General features: G+C 36.1%; 2 protein-coding genes across 4 annotated transcripts in view; one reads left to right on the top strand and one right to left on the bottom strand.

The window, feature by feature from the left end:
- The window catches only part of ATZW10 (centromere/kinetochore protein, putative (ZW10)), a 228,329-nt gene that overhangs the window by 46,674 nt on the left and 155,309 nt on the right, over positions 1-26,346 (bottom strand). The window lies entirely within an intron of this gene.
- On the top strand, positions 14,885-17,976 carry LOC149538815 (uncharacterized). 2 transcript variants are annotated; one of them, XM_089798945.1, is made up of 3 exons: positions 14,885-16,783; positions 16,895-17,390; positions 17,498-17,976. In XM_089798945.1, exons 2-3 carry the CDS (start codon positions 17,004-17,006, stop codon positions 17,882-17,884), a joined length of 774 nt encoding a protein of 257 aa, XP_089655071.1. In that variant the 5' UTR covers positions 14,885-16,783; positions 16,895-17,003; the 3' UTR covers positions 17,885-17,976. The 2 variants fall into 2 exon arrangements, 1 of the variants encoding a protein (XP_089655071.1); XR_016355849.1 differs by lacking the exon at positions 17,498-17,976 and having other exon boundaries at positions 16,895-17,154.

Genomic DNA, 26,346 nt, shown 5'->3' with positions numbered 1-26,346 from the left:
ATTATACATGGTAGACAATATACGATTTTCTACCAAGAAGCATCAAGGTAAGTAGTGCCAAAAAAAGAATTAAACCAATCCTCTAATTGATTTAATTTGAAACTTTTAGAATAATCTAGAAATGATTTGTCTTCCACATATGCAACCTACTTAACGTGTAGAGAAGGGATGGCCTATGTAGCTACCGTCTGGAGCACCGTTAGACCCACTCGGACATTCCTGAGTCTCCAACACTCCCGTCTACTCTTAGTGACAGCTCCTACCAATACCACTGCTACCACTGTAGATGCGGTGTCCTGTGCGGGCCATGCCTCACCTTTGTCCGATGCCACTATTTTGTCTCATATCTGCCAAAGGCAAATATCCTTCATGTTTTCTTGCTTCAAATTAAATTGGGTGGGCTAATGTCTTTGCCAGGAACCCATACATTACTTTGAACGCTTGTCAACAATCAACAATATTATTTTATTTTATTTCTGATACTACCAAGTCATTCCCAATAAACCGACAACTGTCACTTTCAACTATTTCCGAAAATACGGCTTTAATAGTTTTTCTCCTTGGTGAGTGTCCATCCAAACTTCATTGGAAACTATTCACTGGCAACTAATAACATATCGCTTCTCTGTAATAGATGGTAAATAGTTTTCCATGCAACTGATAATTGCTTGCATAATATATAGGCTCGGGAATTGAGGAAAAAAAAACTCTTGTTCTTGATATATCATTCCTTCATAAAGAGTTTGGTCACACTACAATATGGAAGCCACAATGAATCCAAAACACGGACACATTCAGAATGATATGCTTGCTTCAGATGTCTTTGTGAGACAAGGTGTGAAAGTCTCCACTATTAAGCATATTGTATCGGGCTCCTCCATTAACTGAAGACATCTTCTGGCTGTAGAATTTTCCATGGGTTCATTCACTCCGTTCCCACTCTACAACTTCTATCAAAATAAGGAAAATATTTAATAAATATCTAAATGTTGATATCTGCATTGTAGGGCATGATAGTCAACCATCGAAATTTTCCATCGTGCCTATTGTTTTATCGAACTCATTTCTAGGCCTCACCATTTTCTATTGGTCAAGAAGTCATGCAATACGATTGCCATTATTCTCAACCCACATGTGTTCTCCACTCTTAAATGTCCCTGTTTTTGTGTATTGTTGTAGGTTTCTAATGATGTATTCATTTGCTACCTGCGTTAACAAATAATGGAAAATGTGTCGATATTAGCTCTCTTAGTTTATTATGATCCCTTTGTCACTGCTATTACCACAGAGTATAAATTGCTGCCTTTTAAGATGACCAGTAGGAAAGTGCAAGGAAGCTTCGAGTCCAGATTTGATTTCTCCATGCCTCTTGTTGCCATGTAATATTCAAGAGATGCTTTCCAATTATGGAAACGATTCAATACCAACTTCTAACAGACACCAAATGACTGGTTTTTTTTGACTCTGACGAATACATCGTTCTTCTACTATCAGATGGTATCTAAATTAAACTTCATAGGCTGGCAGGAAAACCAGCTTTGATACCACTGGAGTATCCCTAACCAGATATTTGTTGATTTCTCTTTTTACAATATAATCAGAAATAAAACATTGCAGATAGTTTTCAGCACAAACGAAAACCAGTAGAAATTCCAATAGAGATTTAAACAACTTTCCTCAAATATAACATTCAAACTCAGATATAGGCAAAATGGAAAGCAATGCTATAATAAAACCCGAGGAATTCTCCACAAGAATATAACCCTTATTTCACAACAACATCCAAGATGTTGAGCATATAATCATGTGTTACAAATCAGTAAGATAAAACCAGCAACTTTTATAACTCCTTAAAGTACGTTATTGCATTTTACAACAGCAATACAATAACCAGTACAAAAAACCAATCTTAAATACAAATTAACAATCAGATTGGAATACTAGGATAAGAAGCTGTAAGCACGAATGAAACACCTAAATTGATGTCTTTTAGGACAATGGGTTTGCGTCCACTGTCTACCAACACGAGGGGCTACATCCTCAAACTGCCTGAAAGCTGAAGCTTTTTGAAGACTCTCACAAGAGAGAAAACTGAACTCTGAAATAATAAATCTAGCATGATCAGCAATAAGCCTCTTTCCCCTTTTAATACACAAACCAAGACTCTTCGACTCCCCTTTGGCTTTCGTCTTATTCCCTTGTGGCTCTTCAAATTCCTTAAGGCATTTCGTCTTGTTCCTCCTTGACCTTTTGCCCTCTTTATAACATTAAATTGACTTTTTAATAATTTGAGTCTTCGTCTCATAGTCAATTTTAACATTGTATAAATAAGTCTTCAATATCTCTAATATCCCAAAAAGGGGGACATTACATAATCTCTGACTTCACTATAATATCCATGTGTTTTCTCTTGGCACCAAGTTATGCATACTCCTGAGAGTCCCTCATTTGCATTTGCTTAATTATAAATTCCTTCATAACATTCCTCCTGTAAGTCATGTAAGACGTCTGGTTTATGAAACATAATCTGGTACAGATTTATGTAATCTTCTACTGTTATTCACATTGTCTTCTTATATAGTCATTGTTTATACTATGTAGTATATCTTTCACCATTGTTTCTTGTCCTTAATCATATTAATGATTTTATGATTTTACTTTTTCAATTTATCATTGTAAGTTGTATCACTTTTAGCCGATACTATGTTTCAATCTTTGACATTGATGATGAATACTAACAATCTTGTTCATTCTTGCGAATCCCTTTGACATCAATGACAATATTTTCATCATATCCCTCTCTAGTAGAGTAGCCAATCTATTGGTTCCCCAAACCACAGATTGGAAATCAAAGAGTTTTGTCAATTCTCTGATAGGATTACTTAATCAGTTTTGGCCAACAAATGGGAATAACCTCCTGATTCAATTCCCCTGCACTTTAAGCTTCACTAAACCTAGGTGGGTAAACCTTCATGTGAAACCTCAATTACTTGGTTTAAAGCTTTGCTGTAGCAAATTTAAATTTTGTGAATTTTGAAGTTGGCAAAATCCTTATACTCAATCAAAATAAAATTATATGAATGCTTGCAATGATTGAATGTTTATATAATGAGTTGATGCTTGTAAGAAAGAGATTTAAAAAAGAATCAATAACTTCAACTACGAATCCCATAATTGTTTTTCAATAATTCAAAAGACCCGTGCCTTTTTTACTCAGGTAACATAGTCCACCACAATGAAGATTCTTATGTACAACTTTATGGGACAATATATGTCAAAATATCATCAATTGTTCTTGTACTCTAAATGCAAAAGATAAATCACATATGCATATCAATGTTAGTCTAAAATGATTCTAACTTCTTTGGAGGGAAGTCCAATTAGACATGGATGAAGAAACACATATATTTCACACTGTCCTTGTTTATCAAACAAAGAATGCTATGAAGGATATAATACATAAGCATTGTAAGGAATAATTCAGTAATCGCCTTACAGACCATGAAAGAGAAATCCAAATGTAGTTTATTTCTTTGCCTTAAATAAATGCAAACAAAGAGATTTTATTGATTATTAAATTACAATACATCTGTTCATGTTACAAGCCATGCCTTTTAATCCAGTCTTCCTTAGAAAATCCGAATATATATTTTTTCAACTGTGTGCATTTATTTCTTCAATCAAAGGCATATAAATAAGCCTTTATTGGAAATGATGCACCTATTCAAGTAACCTTCTTTTATTAATCACACCCATTCCTTACTATAATTAAAAATGCAAAACCGTTTTTAATTAATATTTTAACTATCGGTTCTTTGAATTGTGTTTGACATAGAATTTATTTGTTTTGTTTAACTTATATGTTGTGTAAGTTCCATATGCTGCTTAAAATATACCACTTCTTTTGTCTTTGATCAGGCTTCCCCAATTTATCATATTATCAGGCTCCATCTCAGCAGAATCATCACAATTATGTTGTTGTCATTAACTCATTGTTTTATGTTTCATTGCTGCTCAAACTGGTTTCCCAGGAGAGAAACTCTATGCTTTAAAAAACGATCTCATTTCAACCAACTCTTACAAAAAATGCATTAAGAAATAGCGAGTATAAGCCATGCTTGACTCTTCATTCAAATACCACATTTCTCTGCAATTTATAGCAGAATATATTCACATCTTTCTTCTATATGTACTGCACTGAAAGAAGTCATCTTGACCATACATTTCTCACTTAATCATCTAGATTGCAGTTTGCATATCTGTGTAATCTTTTGTAAAACATCTAGTCCATACATAATTCATCACTGTTTAGGGTAACCGTTTGACATTTGTAGAATTATCTCTTCTTTCTATGGTGAACAACGTGTGAATTTGGATTCATTGGAGTCTTATGTGCCTTTTCTTTATTTTACTTCTTGTATTACAAGTCTCATTGTACTAACTATAAATACTTCCTTGCTCAGGTTTAAAATTTATCCAGCTCTCCCATCATATTGGTTAGTGGTCATTCAAGTCTTTTGAGTTTCAGATGATTGCAAGTAAATATGCTCTGCTCATATGTTTCGAGCGATCTTGAGTAACAGAAAAAAATAAATGCTATTAATATTTAATGTTCACAGCCCTTGCATTATCAACCTCCATCGTTGCTTCATCCATTCCAAGCCATTCCTAAGTCACTTCATCAACGTAGTATCCATTAATACTGCAATTTTCTTCTACAAATCATACTGTGTTGTGTTTCTGCTATTTGTTTTTAATCTCACTTCTCTATGTCCAATCTAACTTCCACTTCGACATCAATAGAAACTGCCCATACCATGAAAGAGACACTCTCCATGTCTGAGTCTGTTGGCACTGTTCGAATTGAAGGTGAAGGTGCCAATGCAGGTGCTGTTGTGCAACCCTTTAATCCAAATACATTTAGGGTTATGCTTATTCTCCCCGACTGAAAAAATTGTGGCTTTAATGAAAAGGTGTAGCTTCCACAAGATGAAGATCTAGGCCTTTGTAATAAGTTGTTTTCTAATCTTTGATTTGCTTTATGATTTCCATTGCTCTCTTCCATACTTAGAATATGTAGAAAATCTGTAAGATTGTGATCAGCCCCAACTTGAGAAGAACTTTCATAAGCTTCAATGGACCATTCAACTTTTCCAAATGAATTTTCCTTATTTTCACTATTTTCAACGTGTTCATCTTGCTATTACTCCATTATAGAATCATTTTCAACTTGCTTGCAATCTTCCATATAAGAATCTTCTTTTGTCGATTCCCCATCTTGCATATTTTTTAGTAATACAATATTGCTGCTATATTTCAGGTGTTCATGCTAACTTTCAGATGTTTATACGAAAGAACCAAAAATCAGAATCAGATCGGAATCAGCAAGGCCTACTCAAATTGTGAATCGCCTATGAATCACCTATGAATTAGTTATGAATCGGCAAAGTGAAAAAACCCTTGAAATTCAAAGATTTTAACGATCTAAAACTTATTTCATGCAACCTGTATTGAATATAACTTAAACACACCATAACATCATCAAATAGAAGCTAAACCCTAAGATACATAAACAATAAATCCATCACATACATAAAAATATTTGGTGATTTTTTACCAATTTGACGATTTTTAGGGTCGATTTTGCTGATTTATGGCAATTTTTAACCTATTTTCCCCCAAGTTTCCGGCACAGAGATGACAGGATGACAAATTTTTTTGGCGATTTTGGGGACGGAGAGGGACGGCTATATACATATATAGGGAAATTTTAAACTATACACTAAAATTTGCAAATATACATGTTATTCATATGAAACTAAGCACAAAGCATGTCATTAAACATTATAGAACCTTAACATACACCATTTGAATGCCATCTAGGAAATAATAACCGATTTCAGTACTCGATTGTCAATATGCATATCAATATGTAAACAAAAATATTCAAATATAACTTTAGCAATGAAAAATATCATAAAAATCTGGAAATCTAAACATGCCCAAAGGGTAGAGGGCTGCCATAAAGTTTCATCATCATGTTCAAGTTCAACAGAGAGACAAAATATAGAAAAATGAAGCAGATTACTGCTCCTATTCTGCCTCTACCACCATGGATGCAAAAAAATCACCCCCTGCAAAATGAAAACCCCAACAAGCTGCAACACACTCCAACTTCAAGAAAAATCAAACAAATGTCAAAACAACCACAATGTAGTCGTTTTTGACCTTTTAGGGCATTTGGAGAGTCACGGCTCATTTGACAACCAAGTAGGGATAAACAAAACAAAGTTTTTTGTTTTAAATTTTTTTTAAGCTTCACAAAAAAGGGTAAAGGTTGGTTGTCCTAGGTATGGTCGGGGGACTTTTGGACGTCCCCTCTCTATACCAAGGACGGTTGGCCATCCCTTTTTTTCTCCCAGAAGTCCCCAAATACTAAGGATGTCTCCTACATTTTTTTCCTAACTGAGGACGGCGTGGGGACATCCCATACCCATCCCCCTATTCCAGGGATGTCCTAGACTCAGAAACCTTCTCTTTTCGGGCAGGGACGTGTCCTTGGGGTATGTAGTTTTTGACAAAAATCGTTGTTTTAGGTGATTTAAACAATTTTTGCCTCAAAAATTGGTGATCCTATTTGACAAGTCAGAAAAAGTCGCCCAGCCTTCCTCAAATTGCAAAATTGCCAAAATCGTGTCCATTCTTGTTACTCTAGTTCATACTAACTTGCTCACTCTTCACAATAAAAAATGGAGTCTAGAATTAAGGCTCCATTAATGCTTAAAAAAAATTCTACTGCTGGTTAAGAATTCCTACTGTGGGTAAACCTTCCTTTTTGGGAGCCATGGGTTAACTGATTCTTGTTGAACTTATAGTGAGGTGACAATCCACACTACTAGTATCAATTTGTGGTTAATATACAACATTTTAATTGGAATAAAGGAGAGCTACTTGATGGTTGGGTAAACAGGTGGGGAATGTGAAACAAAGAGCATCTTGAGTTGGGATAGTCAAAATGTTAGGGTGGAAAATGTAATGTCCCATGTTGGAACCGACCTTAATTTATCTTTAATTTCTCAATTTGGATTTGAATTGTAATGTCCCTATTAGGATTAGTCATTCTTTAATTAGTTTCAAGTTATCTGTACAAATTATTATCATCCATTGCTATTCCATCTCAAAGATGGAAGGAGTAGGTATCATCCAAGTTGCCTAGAAACCAACTTCTCAATGGATTACCTCAAAGTTTACAAGTCCAAGTCCGTATCATGAAAGCTTATGAAACGTTGACAAAGATCCACTACTTGGGTTTATACAAGCCCTGACTTGGTAAAATTACAATTTCTCTTCCATATGTCAAATAGAAACTTCTAAATTTTTAATTCTGAGTTTATTATTATATGTAAGACCGTGTATAGGTCCCTCACTCATAATAGAATTTAGATTTATTATTTAGTCATCTTCTTGATTTCTTGTTAACAGGTCCATGTTATTGCTTATAACATATAATCCTTTGCCATAGAATAATAGATAATATGTAATATTGATTTCTTGTATCGATTAGCACCCTTGATCTTTGATTCTTCCATGGATCAGAACCCATTTATATTTTATTCTTATATCCTTCCCGTGCTATGGTATTGGTCTACACTCTTTCTACTTGCCTTTATGATATCCTTCTTCTCTATGTATAATATCCCTGTGAGTAGAAGGGGGGAGAAGCACTTTAGATTAGAGGTTCTGTCCTTACTATCGTACGTTCATGCTATTGTGGAGTTGATTTTGTCGTTTCAGTTCCATGCCTTTCCCTTTAATCTAGATTGTTGCTTTATATCCTATACAAGGGATGCATTGATCATATCTTCTAGATGAACTGACAACAACTCATATTCAATTTGTTTGTTATATTAATTTTGACAATAATCTACCCATGTGGATGATTTGGCTTTAGACTTTACGCGCCTCTTAATATGAACGATGTCATTAATTAAAGTTCTTAGTCAATGGTAACTGCCACTGTGGATTGCACCTTAGTGCTAGGAGCCAATGCTCTACAGTATACCGTGAATGGATTTACTTATTAGTTTATTTATTTCTTGATTAAGAAATAATAAAACTTTGTTAATTATTAATCATTTATAATCACTATACTATTGGCATATGATTGTTAATTAATTCAAAGATTATTTGTTTACTAATTAATAATTACTTAGTAGAATGATCAATACATATATATATATCATAGTATCGAGAATCGCCTAGATTTCGTGTGAATTGTCGGTATGGCGATTTGATTCGAGCTTCCCAATCTTTTTGAATCGTTGAACCAAATTGGCGATTTCATCGCCATGAATCGCTTGAATCACTGATTCAGCGATTCATCCAAAAGATCGCCAAAATTGTTTGCATGAATTGCGAAATATTGAGCTTGAGGATGATGATGAGGCTTGAGCTAGAGCCTCATTTTTTCATTTTGTTTACATATGCTGATAGATATACATTTCATGTGTCTTCATCTTACATACATTTATGATTTGATGTCTTATGGATCTTCATCTTACATACATTCTATGATTTGACTCATTATGATCCTATAATTTCTATTTACTTCAGCTACAATTTACATTTTACGTGTAACGTATGTGATGGATTTATCATTTATGTTCCTTATGTATGTTAGCTTCTATTTGATGATGTTATAATGTGTTTATGTTATTCAATAAAGGGTGCATGAAATAAGTTTTAAATTGTTAAAATCTTTAAATTTCAAGGGTTTTTAAATTTGCCGATTCGTGGCTGATTCGTGGTCGATTTGTGATTCGATTCAGCCTTGCTGATCCGATTCTCATTAGTTTGATATACATATATATTTATATTTGATCCTAATTTTTTTTATTCATCAAGTTCTAATTACATACAGGGGATATCACAGTCCTACGCCCCCCTCCCCTGCAAAAAAAAAAAAATTGTTTGTCCTCAAGCAATTACATGTTTCCTCATTACTTGATAGTAACACTACTCAAGATGAGTCTTACCTCATTTTCTTGATATGAGTTTAGCCATTTTGTTGCCAATCAAATTTTCCAAAATCCCATTTGCATGATAGTATCTCCCAGATTTATCTTTATCAAATTATTCTCAATAAACACAAGTAGAATCACACCTAGAGTACATACTTGAAAATATATGTATCAATATGTGAAGACACGAAGCATACACACTAATGCATGAATACACAAAGCATACACATTAAAAATGTGAAGCATACACAATATAATATATACATCCCCTTTATGTTCAATTATTATCTAAATTAATTTCATTTCTTAAATCCAGTTTTTCATATTAAGTAATTTATTTTCATATGCTATCTATAATTCTTGTTGCTAAGTGTGATCCGATATTACTTGGTTCTAAGGAGTGAGGAGGTTTGAATACAATCCAAGGCTGTAGGAGACCACTTGATAGATTCCCTCAAAGTTTATAGATCCAAGCCTTCTCTGGGATTTTTTCCCTAAGGATTAGAGAATCATTAATCCTTGGTCCTATCTTGGGAACTATCCTTTTGGGATTTACACCACCATTCCTTGGATTGCTTCAGCCTTTCTTATTAATTACTAAGGCAATTTGAGGATCTTAGCCGTACTTCTAGTATATTTACCAGTGTTACCAGAGGATGCATCCCCAACCTAAAAAAACCAATCCCCATACTAGAAATGTATCAAGGACTTGGGGATGGCTAGGGGACATCCCCATCCTAACCCCTCTTTTGGAAATTCTCAAGAAATGTCTTGAAAATTTGGGGACTTCGTGATTGATTTTGGGGGATGTTCGTACGTCTTGGGTATGGTTTGGGATGCCTTATAGATGCCTTGTTCCCAGGACGAATGGGCGTTTCATACAAATATTTCTTTTGTAATTTTAAAGTGGACCCCTCCTTTCAAGTTCACACTAACATGCTTATTAGTGTGTGAACTTCCAATGTAGGTAGTATAGAAAGGAAATTTACTGCTAACTAGGATGTCACATATCTAATTACAATCAGTGAACATTTAAATTCCTCATAGACAATATTGTAATGTATTGCAATGTTGCATTGAAAATTTTCGTGCAACTTCATATAACAAATTTCATCACATTAGAGAGCATAATGTAAAGACCCATACGCGGCTATAATTATGATAAATGCCAACTTGTAACAATCATCAAAGAATTGCCATTTCATAAAACACTTCACATCTCTAATATCAACACTACCTCCAATATCAGATTAAGGAATAATCAACTCAAACTTACCCTTGCCCAAACATAAATAATTGAACTTGTTCTTCCGAGGGAAACGGTACCAATGCTAACAATGCAAACAAGACCAAGCAAGTTCAACACTTTCTCCCTAAGCCATTCAATACAAGAGAAAGAGGGGCTTCCAAGCATAACTATCAAAAAGCCCCAAATTTGATTAGAGAGGATAAAGGGATGCCAATACAAAATCTAGAAAGTCATCAAGGAAGCATGCTAGCAAGGATCTCTTTCATACAATGTAAACAAGAAATATGACAAATATTCATATGAAATACACACAAATAGCCCAATAGAGATCTGGAAGTAAATGTATGGTAAGAGGAAAAATAAGAGGCAAAGTACTCATCTTGAAATTCATAATGGAAGATGTAATTAAACCTTGAAAGTCACGGCTCCGAACCTTTTTTTGAACTTCCAACTGTGGATCCTAGAATAAAATGATGAAAGGAACAAAACCCATAAATCTCCCCGAAAATTGCATTGAAGGTCAAGGTCAACTTGGAAAGGCGCCCTACAACCAAGTTGACATAGTCTGGCAACCTACAACCAACTTCTCCAAAAAGCCCTCGAAGAGTAGGTTACAGATATGTAAGCCTCCCACTGATATCCTACAAATATGTAACAATTTTTGTGTCTGTGGGTTGCAAATTTGTAAGCCTTAGTCAACCCCCCACTTTGGTGATTTCCACCTCCACCAATAGTTGTTATAAAAATGTTGTATAAGTGTGTATGTATGTATCCTAGATGTGTAGATCTAGAATGTCAATATGCTAAAATGCTAAGATTCTACTCCATCCCTAGCATGTAAATATATGTAAATGTATAAAGGTGCAAAGAATCAGATCTAAAGTATGATGTAGAAATCATACCAAGCCCCCATGGCTAAAGTACTCGAACCATCTTCGAGATCCTTTGCAACTCCATGTTGATATATTTGCCTTTGAATGCTTGATGAAGAATAATGACCTCACTTTGCAATGAAGAATAACAAACCAGCCCTTGCTTTCACCTTGCAATTGCTCTAAGTTAGATTGGGGTGTCCACACATGCTTTCTCCTTGCCTCTCATGTACAAATAAGGGATTGAATGCCTTTCTATAGTAGATTTTTGGAATATTCGCGAAATTACTCTGCAAGGGCCAACTGCATAAGTAGGATTTTACCAAAGGAGTAAAACAACACCGAGCCCGAAATCACCAGAAGCTTCGAGACTAGGCCGACTCGGGTCGACCTAGTCAAGACGGTCAACCTTCAAGATCTTCCTATTCCATATTCCAGACTAGTAGGGGTTAGAGGTGAAATAGATGTCCCGGACTGCCAACTAGAGATCCAATCTAGAATTTTGGGGTGCTAAGAAGAGAGGATATTCATAGATTAAGTCTTAATTTAGTGAATGTGTAAGGAAGAAAGAAAATTGAGGAGAATTCATTAGGTCCTACCTCATTTTCAACTAGGAGGAGAAAAGAAGTGAGGTGTGTGCTAAGACATGAATTAGAAATGCAAACACACTAAAGAGGAGCTAAAAGGTCTTAAATCAAAGCGCATAAAATTTAAGACAATACATTTAGTTCCCACTTTTGTGGGATATGACACTACGTGCATATGCAAGCTAAAATAAGAAAACATAATCATAACTTGTAAAAGGGATATAGAAAAGTCCATATGCACAAATCCTACAAGAAAACATTAGTAACCACATCCTACAAAACCACAAGTTAGTGATAAATCAAAAATCACCTAGGACTTACTATAAGAGGATGGTGAAGTTCACGGATAGCCATGCCCCCCCTTGTTTCGACTTTCTCATTTAGAAAAGGTGAAACAAGGGATCACACTAAACGCAGCAAACTATAGATAAAAGATGATGACAAGAAGCCCTCAAAACTCTGCTAGATGTACTCTTAATGCTTTAAGAGGGTCTTGGAAGGTAACTAAATCACGATTCCAACACCTATAACAAGGAGCAAATCGGAGTTACCAAACCCAAGATATGATAAAAAGAGTGAATAAGTATATTACTTGCAAATTAGGGTTTTGTAAAACATATCCAAAATGTAACTTAACATAATGTTATATAAGCTCATGTTACCTTTTGAAATCTCATTGGTTACCTTGTGCTAGAAGGAAAGAAGAAGAAGGAAGAGATGTCGAAGACGAAACCATTGCAGCCCACACACATGTAGGTGCTCTAACAGGATGTTTTAGATGGTTCAATGCTTGAGGAGGTAAGCATCGGATCCATCATGTGCATCATTTCGTGTCTTTCTCGCATTTCTTTCTTCCGTAGATGTAGAATCTTTCCATCTAGGTGATTTGTATGGTCCCTAGTAAGAGGTCAACCAAATCCTGGGTCAGGTCGACCTAGTCCTTAGTTTGTCTAGGGTGTCCTAGGGTCATGTCAACCTAGCCCAAAGGTAGGTCGAACTAGTCCTAGGGAAGTCAACCTAGTCCCTAGGAGGTCGCCCTGGTCAAGATGTAGACTAGGTTGATTGCAGAGTTTGGTATGTTGAATTGATAAATCTCTTGCTTAATGCCTCTACAGGATCCACTAGTTATGAGGGAGCACTACATGTCGGATGTGATGATATACATCCAAGAGCACATGTAGGATTAGGGTGCACTAGATATTCAGATACTCAGGGATACAGGTCTCTATAGGTGGCAGAGCAGCCACAGGTGAGATTCCATAAGGGTCTGCTACTACCATTGATGGACAAACGAGATGAGACTACATGCTCATTCACTTACCAGTGGGAGAGATGACAGTCACATTAGAGGATTTGTACTAGATCTTGCGCTTGCATGTTCATGGAATGACAGTGAGACCATGAGGACACAAATCACTCACAGAGATCAAGACAGATTCTAAGTACTGTATGGGTATACCAGACTAGGTATGCCTAAAGGGTATCATCCTTGGGCAGGCACCTCTTCTTAAGAAGATTATGCTATGTGTGACTATCACTACTGTCATACCCGACACATGGGGCACAGTATTCTTGACTCCTCTAGCGTATGTAGGCAAGCATATGGCGAGGGTTGATAATGTATGCATGGAAACGGAGCATAATAACACATTTATACAATGAGCTAGGGAAGTTTGTGAGTCACCAGCGATAGAGTCTTACGACATGTACACTTTTACAACTGTGGGCCTTTGTGCACTTCACATGCACTATACTATTTGGGTTCCCGACTAAGATACCAGCAGAGTCACCGAGAGTGTATGCATACACATTGAGCCATCCCTAGCAATTTGGAGATATATTATACTGGAGGATCAAATTCAATTGGCTACAGTCTACTAATGTTACTTGGAGACACTACCGTCTCATGATAGCATAGTCAGACTTAGTAGTGCAGTTGAGATAAATGCAGAGGTAGAGGATTTTAGAGGGCAAGCATGCGTACATAGTGGTGCCCTACTATTATGATAGAGTGCTACGATAGTTTGGTCTTAAGTAGGGTCCTCCATTTGCGCCCCGATATCCATAAGGGACTAGATATAGAGATAACCCCAGGACCAGACACCAATTGACAACAGATGATGTGACACTGATATATATCGAGGCCCAAATGACACAAGGGTGCCCCCTACATTAGAGGATGCATGAGTATCCAGAGACTATTTACGGTATTTCAGTGTTGAGGGTGTGAGAGCCATATTCCCAAGTGACTACCCTATGGGTGATCCGGCTCCATATTTTAGAGCATTGTGAGGAGAGGATGACATGGATGATGATGAGCCTCTACCAGAGGGAGAGACGATGGAGGTTGAGGGTGACGAGGATACACCAGTAGAAGGTAGGGGAGCACAGGAGAGAATGCCATCTCCAATAGAAGCCAAATCACTATGACCCCCCACACCATGAGGTTAGACCGGGACCCCTCCTTCTAGGGCTAGATAGGCAGAGTGCGAAGAGTTGAGTCAACCACCACCAACTACCCATATCCGAGATATAGATCCCGAGTTCTAGGAAGGAGATCCACGTATGAAAATTGATGCAAAACTAATATATGAAGAACTAGTGATGCATGATGAATGACTGATAAAAATGTAATTGTGTAGCTAGTACGGAGGATTAGAGATCCTTTGTGAGGGACATCCTGACAGACATGGCCATAGAAGGAATCCTTCCACTTCGCAGATCCGATATGTGAGGAGATGAGATCGCGAACGCCACCTAGACATCTTCACACCTATAGTAGCAGAGCTACAGTTGATGCAAGAGCAGTTTGATCAGCAGAGTTGTGAGCTACAGGAGCTATGCAAGCACCGACATAGATCTCATACCCGATCAGAGAGGAGCACATCTAGGAGTCACACGTGTCAACTACCTACCGTACAACCCCGCCATCGCATCATAGAGCAAAGAGATCAAGATCTCGCCATCCTATGAATGAAAGTCTTAGTTACCAGATTCGCCTAGAAATGGCCGGATCCGGATTCGGGTCCGATTCGGATCCGGATCCACGTATGGATCCATGAGGATCCGGGCAGGATTACGAATCCTGTCCGGATCCTCGAGGATCCACGCGCGGATCTGCGTGAATCCGCGGCAATGACAAGAGGAACTTGCAAAAACGTGGGCCCATTATCATTTTTTAATGTTTTTTTTTGCCCTAAAGGCCCTAAACCCTAAAAACGACCCTCTAAATCACAATGCAAGTTCATTTGCTCTCTATTTTGCTCTCTCATACTTGCTAGTTTGAAGTGAAGTGCTTGGATTCGAAGGAGATCGGTTGTGGAGGTTCAAATACCTTGCAAGAAGTGTTTAAGGTATGCATTTCAACCATATTCTTGAATTCTTTCATAGATTATTGATTTATTTTTAGTTTTCCAAATTTTCAAGTTTTTGTGCAAGTGTGAAGCATGGTTTTCTTTCACTTTTTTTTCTAGATTGCAAGAATAGAACAATGAGTAGTCAAGGCTCAGTGGGTGCGGGTGGGGCTGCATCACCAAGCTTCAAAATTGATAAGGGGTCTCCTTTATGGAGACACACAACAAGAGTTGCAGAATGTCCTGGGGGTGGGGCATACATATGGAAATGTAATTTTTGCAACATACAACATAGAAGCTCCTATTCCTGAGTGAAACTACATTTTTTGGGCCCTGCGGGTGAAGGAATTCACATGTGTCACGGTAGTGATAAGAAGGGATTACCAGCTGCACAAATAGCAGCATTAGCAAAAGAGCAAGATGATGCTGATAGAGCAGTTGCAAAAGCAAAACGTGGTGCTTCCAAAAAAACAAATATACCAACACCATCATCTGATCAAACAAACACAAGAACACATCCTTTTTTGCCTATGCCAACTACAAATGATGAAGATGAAGACCCATCTCCACTCACCCGCAAGAGAGGCCCACTAGATAGGGCATTCCAAATTGAAAAGAGAGACATTGCTGATCACAAAATTGGACGTTGTTTAATTGCAAATGGTGTTTCATTTAATTTTTCTAGATCACCTTATTTTAGGGAGATGGTGGAAGCAATAAATGATGCACCCCATGGTTACAAACCGCCTGGTTATGAGAAGTTGCGCACTACCATATTACATGATGAGAGGAAAAATGTAGAGGCTCAACTTCAACCAATAAGAGATTTTTGGGTTCAATCGGGTGTGTCTATTATTTCGGATGGTTGGAAAGATTGTAGAAACCGTCCATTGATCAATGTTATTGCTGTATGCCCTAAGGGGGCAATGTTCTTGAAGGCAGTTGATTGTGAAGGGCAAGTGAAAGATGCAAAATTTATTTCACGTATTCTCATTGATGCCATAGAGTCAGTGGGTCCTGATAATGTTGTCCAAGTGGTCACGGACAATGCAAAAGTTTGCAGGGCTACAAGGATAATTGTAGAGTCTAGATATGATCATATCTTTTGGACACCATGCACCGTCCACTCTCTCAATTTAGTGATGAAAGCAATTGGCACCGAAATAGATTGGGTGAAAAGGATATATGAGGAAGCTGAAGAGATTCAAATGTTTGTGACAAATCACCACATGTCACAAGCAATTTTCAGGAGTTTCTCGGACTTGGAGTTATTGAAGGTAAATTTTTATATTTAATATATAATTGAATATCATTGGATTCCACAATTATTAATTTTTGTTGTTGTTTACATTAACATGTTTTAATTTTTAAATGTTTTATTAACTTGAGTTTAACATGTTCTTAGGTTGCTGAAACTCGTTTTGCCTCTCACACAATCGTCTTGAGACGACTTGTGAAGGTAAAAGAAGCATTGAAGCATATGGTCATTAGCCCCCAATGGGGCATTTGGAAGAATTCCAATACAGCAAGGGCTTTAAATGTGAGAAGAATGATACTAGATGAGGATTGGTGGGGTCTTGTGAGTTATGTGTTGGAAATCACCGATCCAATAATGGCAATGCTTCGCTTCGCAGATAGTGATGAGCCATGCCTTGGGGATATTTATGATTCCATGGATAGTATGCTGGAAAAAATTAAAATGGTAAGTTTTACGCTCTTTTACAACAATTTTTTATTTGAGAGATATCTAGATTCTAAAGTTTAAATTGACATATTCACTAATTATAATTATTATTCATATTTCATATCTTAGGTCATACAGAGGAGGGAGAATGATCCTGAGGACACCCTTTACAAGAAGGTGGAAAAAATTGTTCATCGTCGATGGAACAAGATGACCATACCTTTGCACCTCCTTGCATATGCTCTATCCCCGAGGTACTGTAGTTCTTATCAAATGTTTGTGCTTATTTTATCCAATGTTTGTGCTATTGATATTTGATAGTGTTCAATTGTCTTTTGTTATCCCCAAGTACTATAGTGCAGATGTACTTCGCCTTCCAAGTAGAGTGCCACCATTTAGAGATGCAGAGGTTGCAGATGGGTATAAGAGGGCACTAGCTAAGATATTCCAAGATCCAGAGATTGGGGCAATTGTGAGGAGTGAATTTGCTGCTTTCAACTCAGGTGAGGATTTCGACCCTATTGCCATAGCAGACCAAAGCAGGATGGGTGCCATCAAATGGTGGTACCTTCATGGGCAAGCCTTCACGTACCTCCAACCTCTTGCCATAAAGGTCCTATCCCAAGTAAGTTTGTAAAATTAAGCTTAAGGTTAACATTCTCAATTCCTTGAATTTATTATTTAATTTATTTATCTTGACTATTGTATTGATAATTTTTAATTTCTCTTTAGGTTGCCAGCTCTTCTGCCGTTGAGTGGAATTGGAGTACTTACTCCTTTATCCACTCAATCAAACGCAACCGGTTGGCTCCAAAAAAATCAGAAGACCTTGTGTTCATTCACAACAATTTGCGCTTGTTGTCACGGAAGGATCCTAAGTACAAGAAGGGGCCTGAAAAGCTTTGGGATGTAGCACCCGAGACTCCTGATTTAGATATGACCATCCGAGATCTTGCTAGATCCACTTTGATTGATGTGGATGATGAGGAGGAGGATTATGAGTTAACAATCCCCTCTACTACTAGTGGTTTGGGTTCCTCTACTGATACAGATGCAACACTTGTAGCTCACCAGTACCCCTCTGATGCGGATTTTCTTGAAAATCCATTTGATGATTAAATAAAAAACTTTAGTGTTGACTCTTGACTCTTTTATGAGTAAATCATGTTATAAACTTTAAGTTTAATGATCTATATTTTGAATGTTACAAACTTTCACTTTCAGTAATTCAATGTGAATGTGTTGATTTTCTTTATAATCGTGAAAATAGATTAATTATCAATGTCATTGATCAAGTATACTAGATTCATACTATGAAATGATTTAGTTTTAGAATTATGTATATTTCTCTTATTTTTTAGTATATATAATGCATATATATATGCACGAATCCTCCACGAATCATAATTGGGAAAAAAAAAAATCCCAAATCCACGGATCCGATTCACGTGCCCGAATTGGATTCGTGTCACGAATCGGCAACTAAGATGAAAGCTGATTTCACTATTTTAATATAAGGCACATTTTGTATCCAATGCCTACTGTGTACACCAAATCAGTTTGATGATAATATATGATGAACATGTTTTCCTATTCCTTCTTATGATTAATTTGCATAACTAATTACAAAAGAAAAAGAAAGAAAAAATGTGAATGTACTTAGCATTTTTAAGATCACTTTTGAAGAAAAGGAAAAATGTAAGCACGTAGTATGAAGAATGAATAGTTACACATAATAACGACGTAAATGCATAATATTTATGGGTTCCTTAAAAGGTACACCATTCATATCAGCAATTTTATATGCACCAGATCCATATACTTCTGTAATAATATAAGGACCTAACCAATTAGGACTAAATTTCCCGTTGTCACCCAGTAAGGCATTTACGTTCTTTTGATTCTCATAAAGAACAAAATCACCTACCGAAAAGGAGCATTCAATCACTTTACCATTATATCTTTTGTTCACCGTTTTATGATAAGCCATGATGTGTTCCAAAGCATTGATTCATTGTTCATCCAACATCTCAAGCTCTTGTAAACGTTTTTCTCAAAAAGTATCCTTGTCAATTATACCTTTGAAAGAAACTCTCAAAGAAGGAATTTCTTATTCTAAAGGCATTACCACTTCTACTCCATACACTAAGTTATGAGGAGATGTTCCAGTCGTCGTTCGGACACTAGTTCTATATGCCCATAAAGCATAAACCGAGTGTGCCAATCCTTAGCATGTTTATTGACTGTCTTCTGAAGAATCTGTTGATAACATTATTTGAAGCTTCAGCTTGTCCATTAGATTGAGGGAAGTAATGAGATGAGAAAGAACGATGAATATGACATTTCTCCAAAAAGGCCTTAACTTCTTTCTTTTTAAATTGAGCTCCATTATCCAAAATGATAGCCATAGGAATACCAAATCTAGCGATAATGTTTTAAAGGATGAAGTCACATATTACATCCGCAATGGTTGAGCGAAGAGGTATAGCTTCTGCCCACTTAGTGAAGTAATCTGTATCGATAAGGATATATGTATGTCCTTGAGAAGAGGGAGGAGAGATCTTACCAATAAGATCAAAATCTCACACACTAAAAGACCATCGTAGAACTTGAGAACATAGAGCGTATGCAGGAGCATGAATAAGACTATTATGGTGCTGACAATGCTAACACTTCTTCACAAAGGTAAATGAATCGTGTTCCATAGTTTGTCAATAACATCTCATCCGAAGGAGTTTGTTAACTAAAGATTTTCTGCCAAAATGCCCCCCACCCCCCCACGCATGGTTTGGCATGAGCTTCTTGTAAAGCCATAGGGAATTCAGCTTTTGTAAGGCATCTAAGGAGAAGACCATCGTAAGATTTCTTATAAAGAAGCAAGAATGATATAACGAGCCACAAGCTTCCGGATTCTACTCCTAGAATTCCTAGTTGCTGACTTAGGGAATGATCCATCTTTAGGGTATTCATACATCTAAGAATAACACTCATCTAAATGTAAATTAAGATATGTTACATTTAACAGGGTATCATGTGAAATTGCAAGTTTAGATAGAGTACGAATTGAGAATTGAAATCTAACACACCTTCCTCTAAAGTAATAAGGGATGTTGCACTAGCCATAGCGTCAGCATGCCAATTATCCTTCCGAGGTAGGTTTTTAATAGAAAAGGAAGCAAGAATGATATAACGAGCCACAAGCTTCCGGATTCTACTCCTAGAATTCCTAGTTGCTGACTTAGGGAATGATCCATCTTAAGGATATTCATACATCTGAGAATAACACTCATCTAAATGTAAATTAAGATATGTTACATTTAATAGGGTATCATGTGAAATTGCAAGTTTAGATAGAGTACGAATTGAGAATTGAAATCTAACACACCTTCCTCTAAAGTAATAAGGGATGTTGCACTAGCCATAGCGTCAGCATGCCAATTATCCTTCCGAGGTAGGTTTTTAATAGAAAAGGAAGCAAACTTTGCAAGCAGGTCTATAGCTAGATCCTTATACCTGCTCAATTTATTATTCTTAGCTTGATATGTGTCATTAATCTATTGTATGACAAGTTGTGAATCACCAAAGATTTTAACATGCTCAATGTGTAAGGATAAAGCCGCTTTTAAACCAATGATAAGGGCTTCATACTCAACAACATTTTTAGTACATGAAAAGGTGAGCTTGTAAGACAAAAGAATAGGTTTCCTAGATGGTGCATTTAATATGGTACCAGCTCCAGATCTAGTTTGACATCTAGATCCATCAAAGTATGATTCCCATGTCTCATCTATATCAATAGGTAAGACAATTTCACCAAGAAACTCAATAGATTCCAATGTCAAAGTAGGAGAAGAAGCCTTAGCCAAATGATCAGTCAAGGCTTGCCTCTTAATAGATTTATGAGAAATAAACTTCATATAAAACATTGTCTAGAGTATGACCCATTTAGCAAGTCATCTAGATAGATAAATCTGTTTTTGAAAAGAGATGCTTTCAAGGATCAAACTTCACGTAAATATTAACTTCGCATCAAGGGGTGTTGTCTGAATTTTCGATAAGCAAAAACTAAAGCAAGACATTCTTTGTCAATGTGCAACTTATGTAATAAACAGGACGTTCTTTACCATCTTGATCATGTTGAGCCAAGACAACACTCAATGCTTTAAAGAGGCAAAAGTACAAAGAAAGAATGGCTTATTAGATTGAGCCTACTGCAAGATAGGAGGATTAGTGAGATATGTCTTGAATTGCTCAAATGAGAGCTTACAATTGTCATTCCAAGAGAAAGGAGGATTTTTCTTAAGAAAGGAAGTGAAAGGGATAGTACGATCTGCTAGGTTAGAGACAAACCTATGGATAGCTTGTATCTTTCCTTGTAAGCTATGGCGTTGCTTGATATTTAGAGGAGGCATATTGATGATAGCATCAATTTTCTCTCTATCTACCTCAATACCTCTGTGAGATATAATAAACCCTAAGATCTTTCCACTGTCAAGGCACATTTTTTTGGGTTCAAACGCATGTTGTACATCCTTATTCTCTCAAAGATTTGTTTAAGAGTAGGAACGTGTTCTTCATGTTTCACAGAATTTTCTAGAATGTCATCCACATAGTCTTCAAGAATCTTATGCATGTAGCTGTGAAGAATAAAGGTCATAGCTCGTTGATAACTAGAACCCACATTTCTTAATCCAAAAGGCATCATTACCCAACAAAATGTTCCCCGAGGAGTAATGAAAGTAGTCTTATATTGATCATAAGGAGGAATAAAAATCTTATTACACAAAGAGAATCCATCCATAAAAGATAGTAACGCATGTCCAGCAGTCGAGTCCACTATCATATCAATGTTAGGTAAAGGGAAGTTATCTTTCAAAGAAGCCTTGTTTAAATTACAAAAATCAGTACACATCCTTATTTTATTTTCACCCTTGGAAACAACCACAATGTAAGAAATCCAAGGAGAATAATCTATCGGACGTATAAAACCAACGTCCAAGAGTTTTTCTATCTCAATCTTAACAAGAAGAGCGATGCTAGGATTCATTTTATGAATCATTTGATTAACAGGTTTAGCATAAAGTGTGAGAACTATGTATTGAGTGATAATTTTAGGATCAATGCCATGCATATTAGAATATTTCCAAGCAAAGATATCAGAAAATTCCAAAAGAAGCTTGGTAAGCTGTTTTTGGTCTATTTCATCCAAACATTTTCCAATCTTGATAACCTTTTCAGAATTATCTTGATCAGCATGCACATGTATTGTCTCATTGATTAAAAGATTTCTCTTTTGTGCTTCTTCCACAGGAGGAAGAGGATCAACATGTGGTTCTGCATCAGTTTCTTCTCCAAAATACCCATTAATATCCAAACAATAAGGTTTTCTCTTGTTTGATGGAAAGGAGGTAAGTCCTCATATACCGAAAAAGTCAGCCAAAGCATCATCAGAGGAGAAAATACCCAAAGAAGGTGATTGATCAAATGTTATAAGATGCGGGTTTGATAACTTCAATGGACCATTGTAAATATGATTCACATTCGGAAAGAAGGATGGTTTCTTATAAGGATTAAATCCCAAACCATAGGTGTGTTCACAACCATCACTAGATAAAGGAACTTGTATTTCTTGTTCAAATTGTCCACATCCTTGACCACAAAACCTGTGCTTAGCGAGCAAGTGGTATCTAGGACTATAACGATCAGCCATGTCAGAGATAGTCAAGGAAGCTTCATAAGAAACTGCCTCTTGACAATCTAGTTTAATAGTTTCAATGGTTTCCTTCTAAGTCACAAGGTTCAAATTCGAATTCGAGTTCGCCGATCATAAAATTCGGATGAAATTTGACAAGGGTAAAAATTTGGAAAACAAAATGACATTAAATTGAACTTATATATATTTATCAATTTTTATATATAAGTTATATATCCACAGAATTGTCAACATAATTTGACATTACTAAATAATTAAACTAAATAACTTAATTTTTTTTAACGGTAAACTAAATTACTTAATATTATTTTTAAATAAAATAATCTTATTATAACATTCAATATTATATTAAATGTCATAAAATTCGAACAAAGTTCGAACATGGTAAAATTTCGCAGAAATTCGAAGTTCATGGATGAAATTCGGCAAATCCTATGACTTAGGTTTCCTTAGATGAAGTAGCGATGAAATCATCACTTAACTCTCTAGAAAGAGGAGTTGAAACAACTTTTTTGTCCTTAGATTGTTCAAATATTTTCATGAAAGAGAGATTAGAGACTTTGAATTCACCAGTCAATATAGGATTAAAATCTAGAATACCCTAGTCATCTTCAAATAAAGAAGAGGAAGGTTATTCACTTGATTGATTTTTAGCTTCAATCTTTTCTTTTTCTTTTCCTTCCCTAGGTCTCGATACCTTAGAAGAATCAACATTATAGCAACTATTAGGTCTATCATCTGCATGAAGAGTATATATCACATTGTCATAGATAAACTTAACCTTGGGATGAAGAGTAGAGGGAATAGCATGCATATTATGTAACCATGGTCTTCCCAAAAGAATGTTATAGTTGAGAGGTCCAAGCATCACATGAATTCGAGTATCTAATACAATAGGACCAACCTTAACAGGAAGAGTTATAACTCCCAAAGTTTTCTTAGCAATATTATCGAAGCCACATATAGAGAGACTATTTGGCTTTATAGTGGGCATATCTGCATGATAGCTTTCAACATATCCAAACTACAAACATTCAATCCCGAACCATTATCAATTAAAGTTCTTTGAATAAGATTTCCATTGACAAGGACCACAACCATGAAAGTGTCGTACTAATCTTGAACTTCCTTAGGTGGCAAATCATCTTCAATAAACACAACCTGAAGAGGAGCAGGCATAGCATGCATACACTCTAAGAAAGAATTCATCCTATCCTAATTAGGTGGAGGTTCAGGAAGAGTACATAAAGCCTTTTACAAAGCTTCATGATAAGTAGGGGAAGCTTGAAGAAGTTCCCATAAGGATATCTTAGCAGGAGTAGCAAGTAACTACTCAACTAAATCATACTCCTTCCCAAAGGAACTAGGTAAACGAGATGCTTGAGGAAGCACCGGTTGAGAAAGTGGCAAAGGTGTAGGAACTACCCAAATATTTAGTTGAGGATTATTCTGTGTCCGATAAGTGTGAGCAACTGAACTGTAATCGGGTTTCCTTTAAGGACTATAAGAGGCCTATCATCCTCAACAACTCTCTTAAGAGTGATAACGGCTTATTGAGGTTGACATCCTTTAAGAGTGATAAGGGGTTGAGAAAATCGGACAGGTTCAATACTACACACTCTCATACATAGGAAGCCATGATAACACTTTGAAAAGGTTAGTTGTAAAAGGTGCAGAGCAAGTCATAGGAAGAATGGATTCAATAAAGATCTCATTCTTTTCATCTGACCCTTCACTACTAAACAACTTTAGAGGTTTACTAATAGATACATCATCAAAATATTCATAAAGGAAATCATGCATCTTGAAGCAAAGCAATATCACTCAAGACCATATAAAAAATGTTAAATGCAAACTAATCCTAACAATGCAATATATTTTTGTATTTTGCATTTTATAAATGCAATGCATGAAAGAAAGATCAAACAAAAGGAGAGGTCACGTCGGATTCACCAAAGTGTTCAAGGGGGAAATAGCACCAACGATAACAATGCAAACAAGACTATGAAAATTCAAAAATTTCTCCCTAAGCCATTCAATACAAGAGAGAGAGGGGCTTCCAAGCATAACTCTAAATAAGCCCTAAATATGATTAGCAAAAACCCCAAAGAGGATAAAGGGATGCCAATACAAAATCTAGAAACTCATCAAGGAAGTATGCTAGAAAGGTTCTCTTTCATGCAATGTAAACAAGGGATATGACAAATATAGATCTGAGATACACACAAATAGCCGAATAGAGATCTGAAAGTAAATGTATGCTAAGAGAAAAAATAAGAGGTGAAGTACCCACCTTGAAATTCGTAATGGAAGATGTAATTAAACCCTGAGAGTTGCAGATCTGAATCTTTTTTTGAACTTCTGACCGCAGATCCTACAACAAAATGATGAAAGGAAAAAAACTCAAAAATCTCCCCAAAAACAAGCACTGAAGGTCTAGGTTGACTTGGAAAGGCGCCCCTACAAACAAGTTGACATAGTCCAACGACCTGCGACCAACTTCTCGAATAGTAGTAAGATTTGGATATAGTCCTTATTTATAATTATAAATATATTTATTATGAACGTATTATTATCATTTCTGTAAATGTAAGACTATATATAGGTCCCTCACTCATAATAGAATTTACATTTATTATTCAGCCATCTACTTGATTGCTTATGAGCAATACTTATCCTTTATTCTCTTCTCTTATTCTATAAATTGTTATTATAAGGTATAATCCTCTCCCATAGAATAATAGATAATATGTAATATTGATTCCTTGTACTGATAGGCACCCTTGATCTCTGATTCTTTCATTGATCAGAACCCATTTATATTAAATATTTATATCCTTCCTTTGCTATGGTTTTGCTCTGCACTCTTTCTACTTCCCATTACTATAACCTTCTTGTCTGCGTATAGTATTCCTGTGAGTGGAAGGGGGAGGCAGCACTTCAGACTAGAGGATGTGTCCTTACTGTCGCAGGTCCATGCTCATGTGGCGCTGACACTGTTGTTTCTGTTCCATGCCTTTCCGTTTGATCCTGATTTCCACTTTATATCCTATACAAGGGATGTGTCAATCATATCTCCTAGATGAACTGACGACAACTCATTTTCAATTTGTTTGTTATATTGATTCTGCCAATAATCTGCCTACGTGGTTGATTTGGCTTTAGGCTTGACATGCCTCTTAATATGAAGGGTGTGAGTATTTAAAGCTTGTAGTTGATGGCAACTGCCAGTGTGGATTGCACTTGAGTATTAAGACTTAGTGCTGGGAGTCGATGCTCCCTTGCATGCCCTGAATGGATTTACTTATTAATTTATTTGTTTCTTAATTAAGAAATAATTAAACTTTATTAATTCATAATTATTTATAATCACTATACTATTGGTATATGATTGTTTATTAATTAAAAGATTATTTGATTATTAATTAATAATTTATTTATTTATAAAAATTAATTAATTAATAATTATTTAGTTGATTGATTAATATATACACATATAGATATATTTGATCATAAACTTTATTTATTCATCAAATTCTTATTACATACAGGAGATATCACAGTAAAATAACTCCACCAGAGAATGGACCTAGGTATTTAGTCTAAGCAATGTACAAGGGAGATCTTATCTTACAACAGAGCCAACACTATTGAAGGCAAACAACATTGTTAGTTATGAAGGGAGAAATAACACATATCCAATCGGGATCCTTGGAATGAATTCAACAACATTACATGCTGCATACTTATGCCTATAGTGGTGCCTATTCATCTTCAATTTTTATGGAATCGTAGCCTTGGCAGCCTTGTTATGTAGTTCTGAACAGCCTTAATTAGGCATTGGATTACAACTTTGACCTTTTTCTTA

This window comes from Cupressus sempervirens, chromosome 9, assembly GCF_028749045.1.
Source record: "Cupressus sempervirens isolate cs-2001-9-10 chromosome 9, ASM2874904v1, whole genome shotgun sequence".
In the NCBI taxonomy this organism is placed as follows: Eukaryota; Viridiplantae; Streptophyta; class Pinopsida; order Cupressales; family Cupressaceae; genus Cupressus; species Cupressus sempervirens.
Note: the sequence above shows the minus strand (reverse complement) of the source record. Positions and strands in the feature narration are given on the sequence as shown.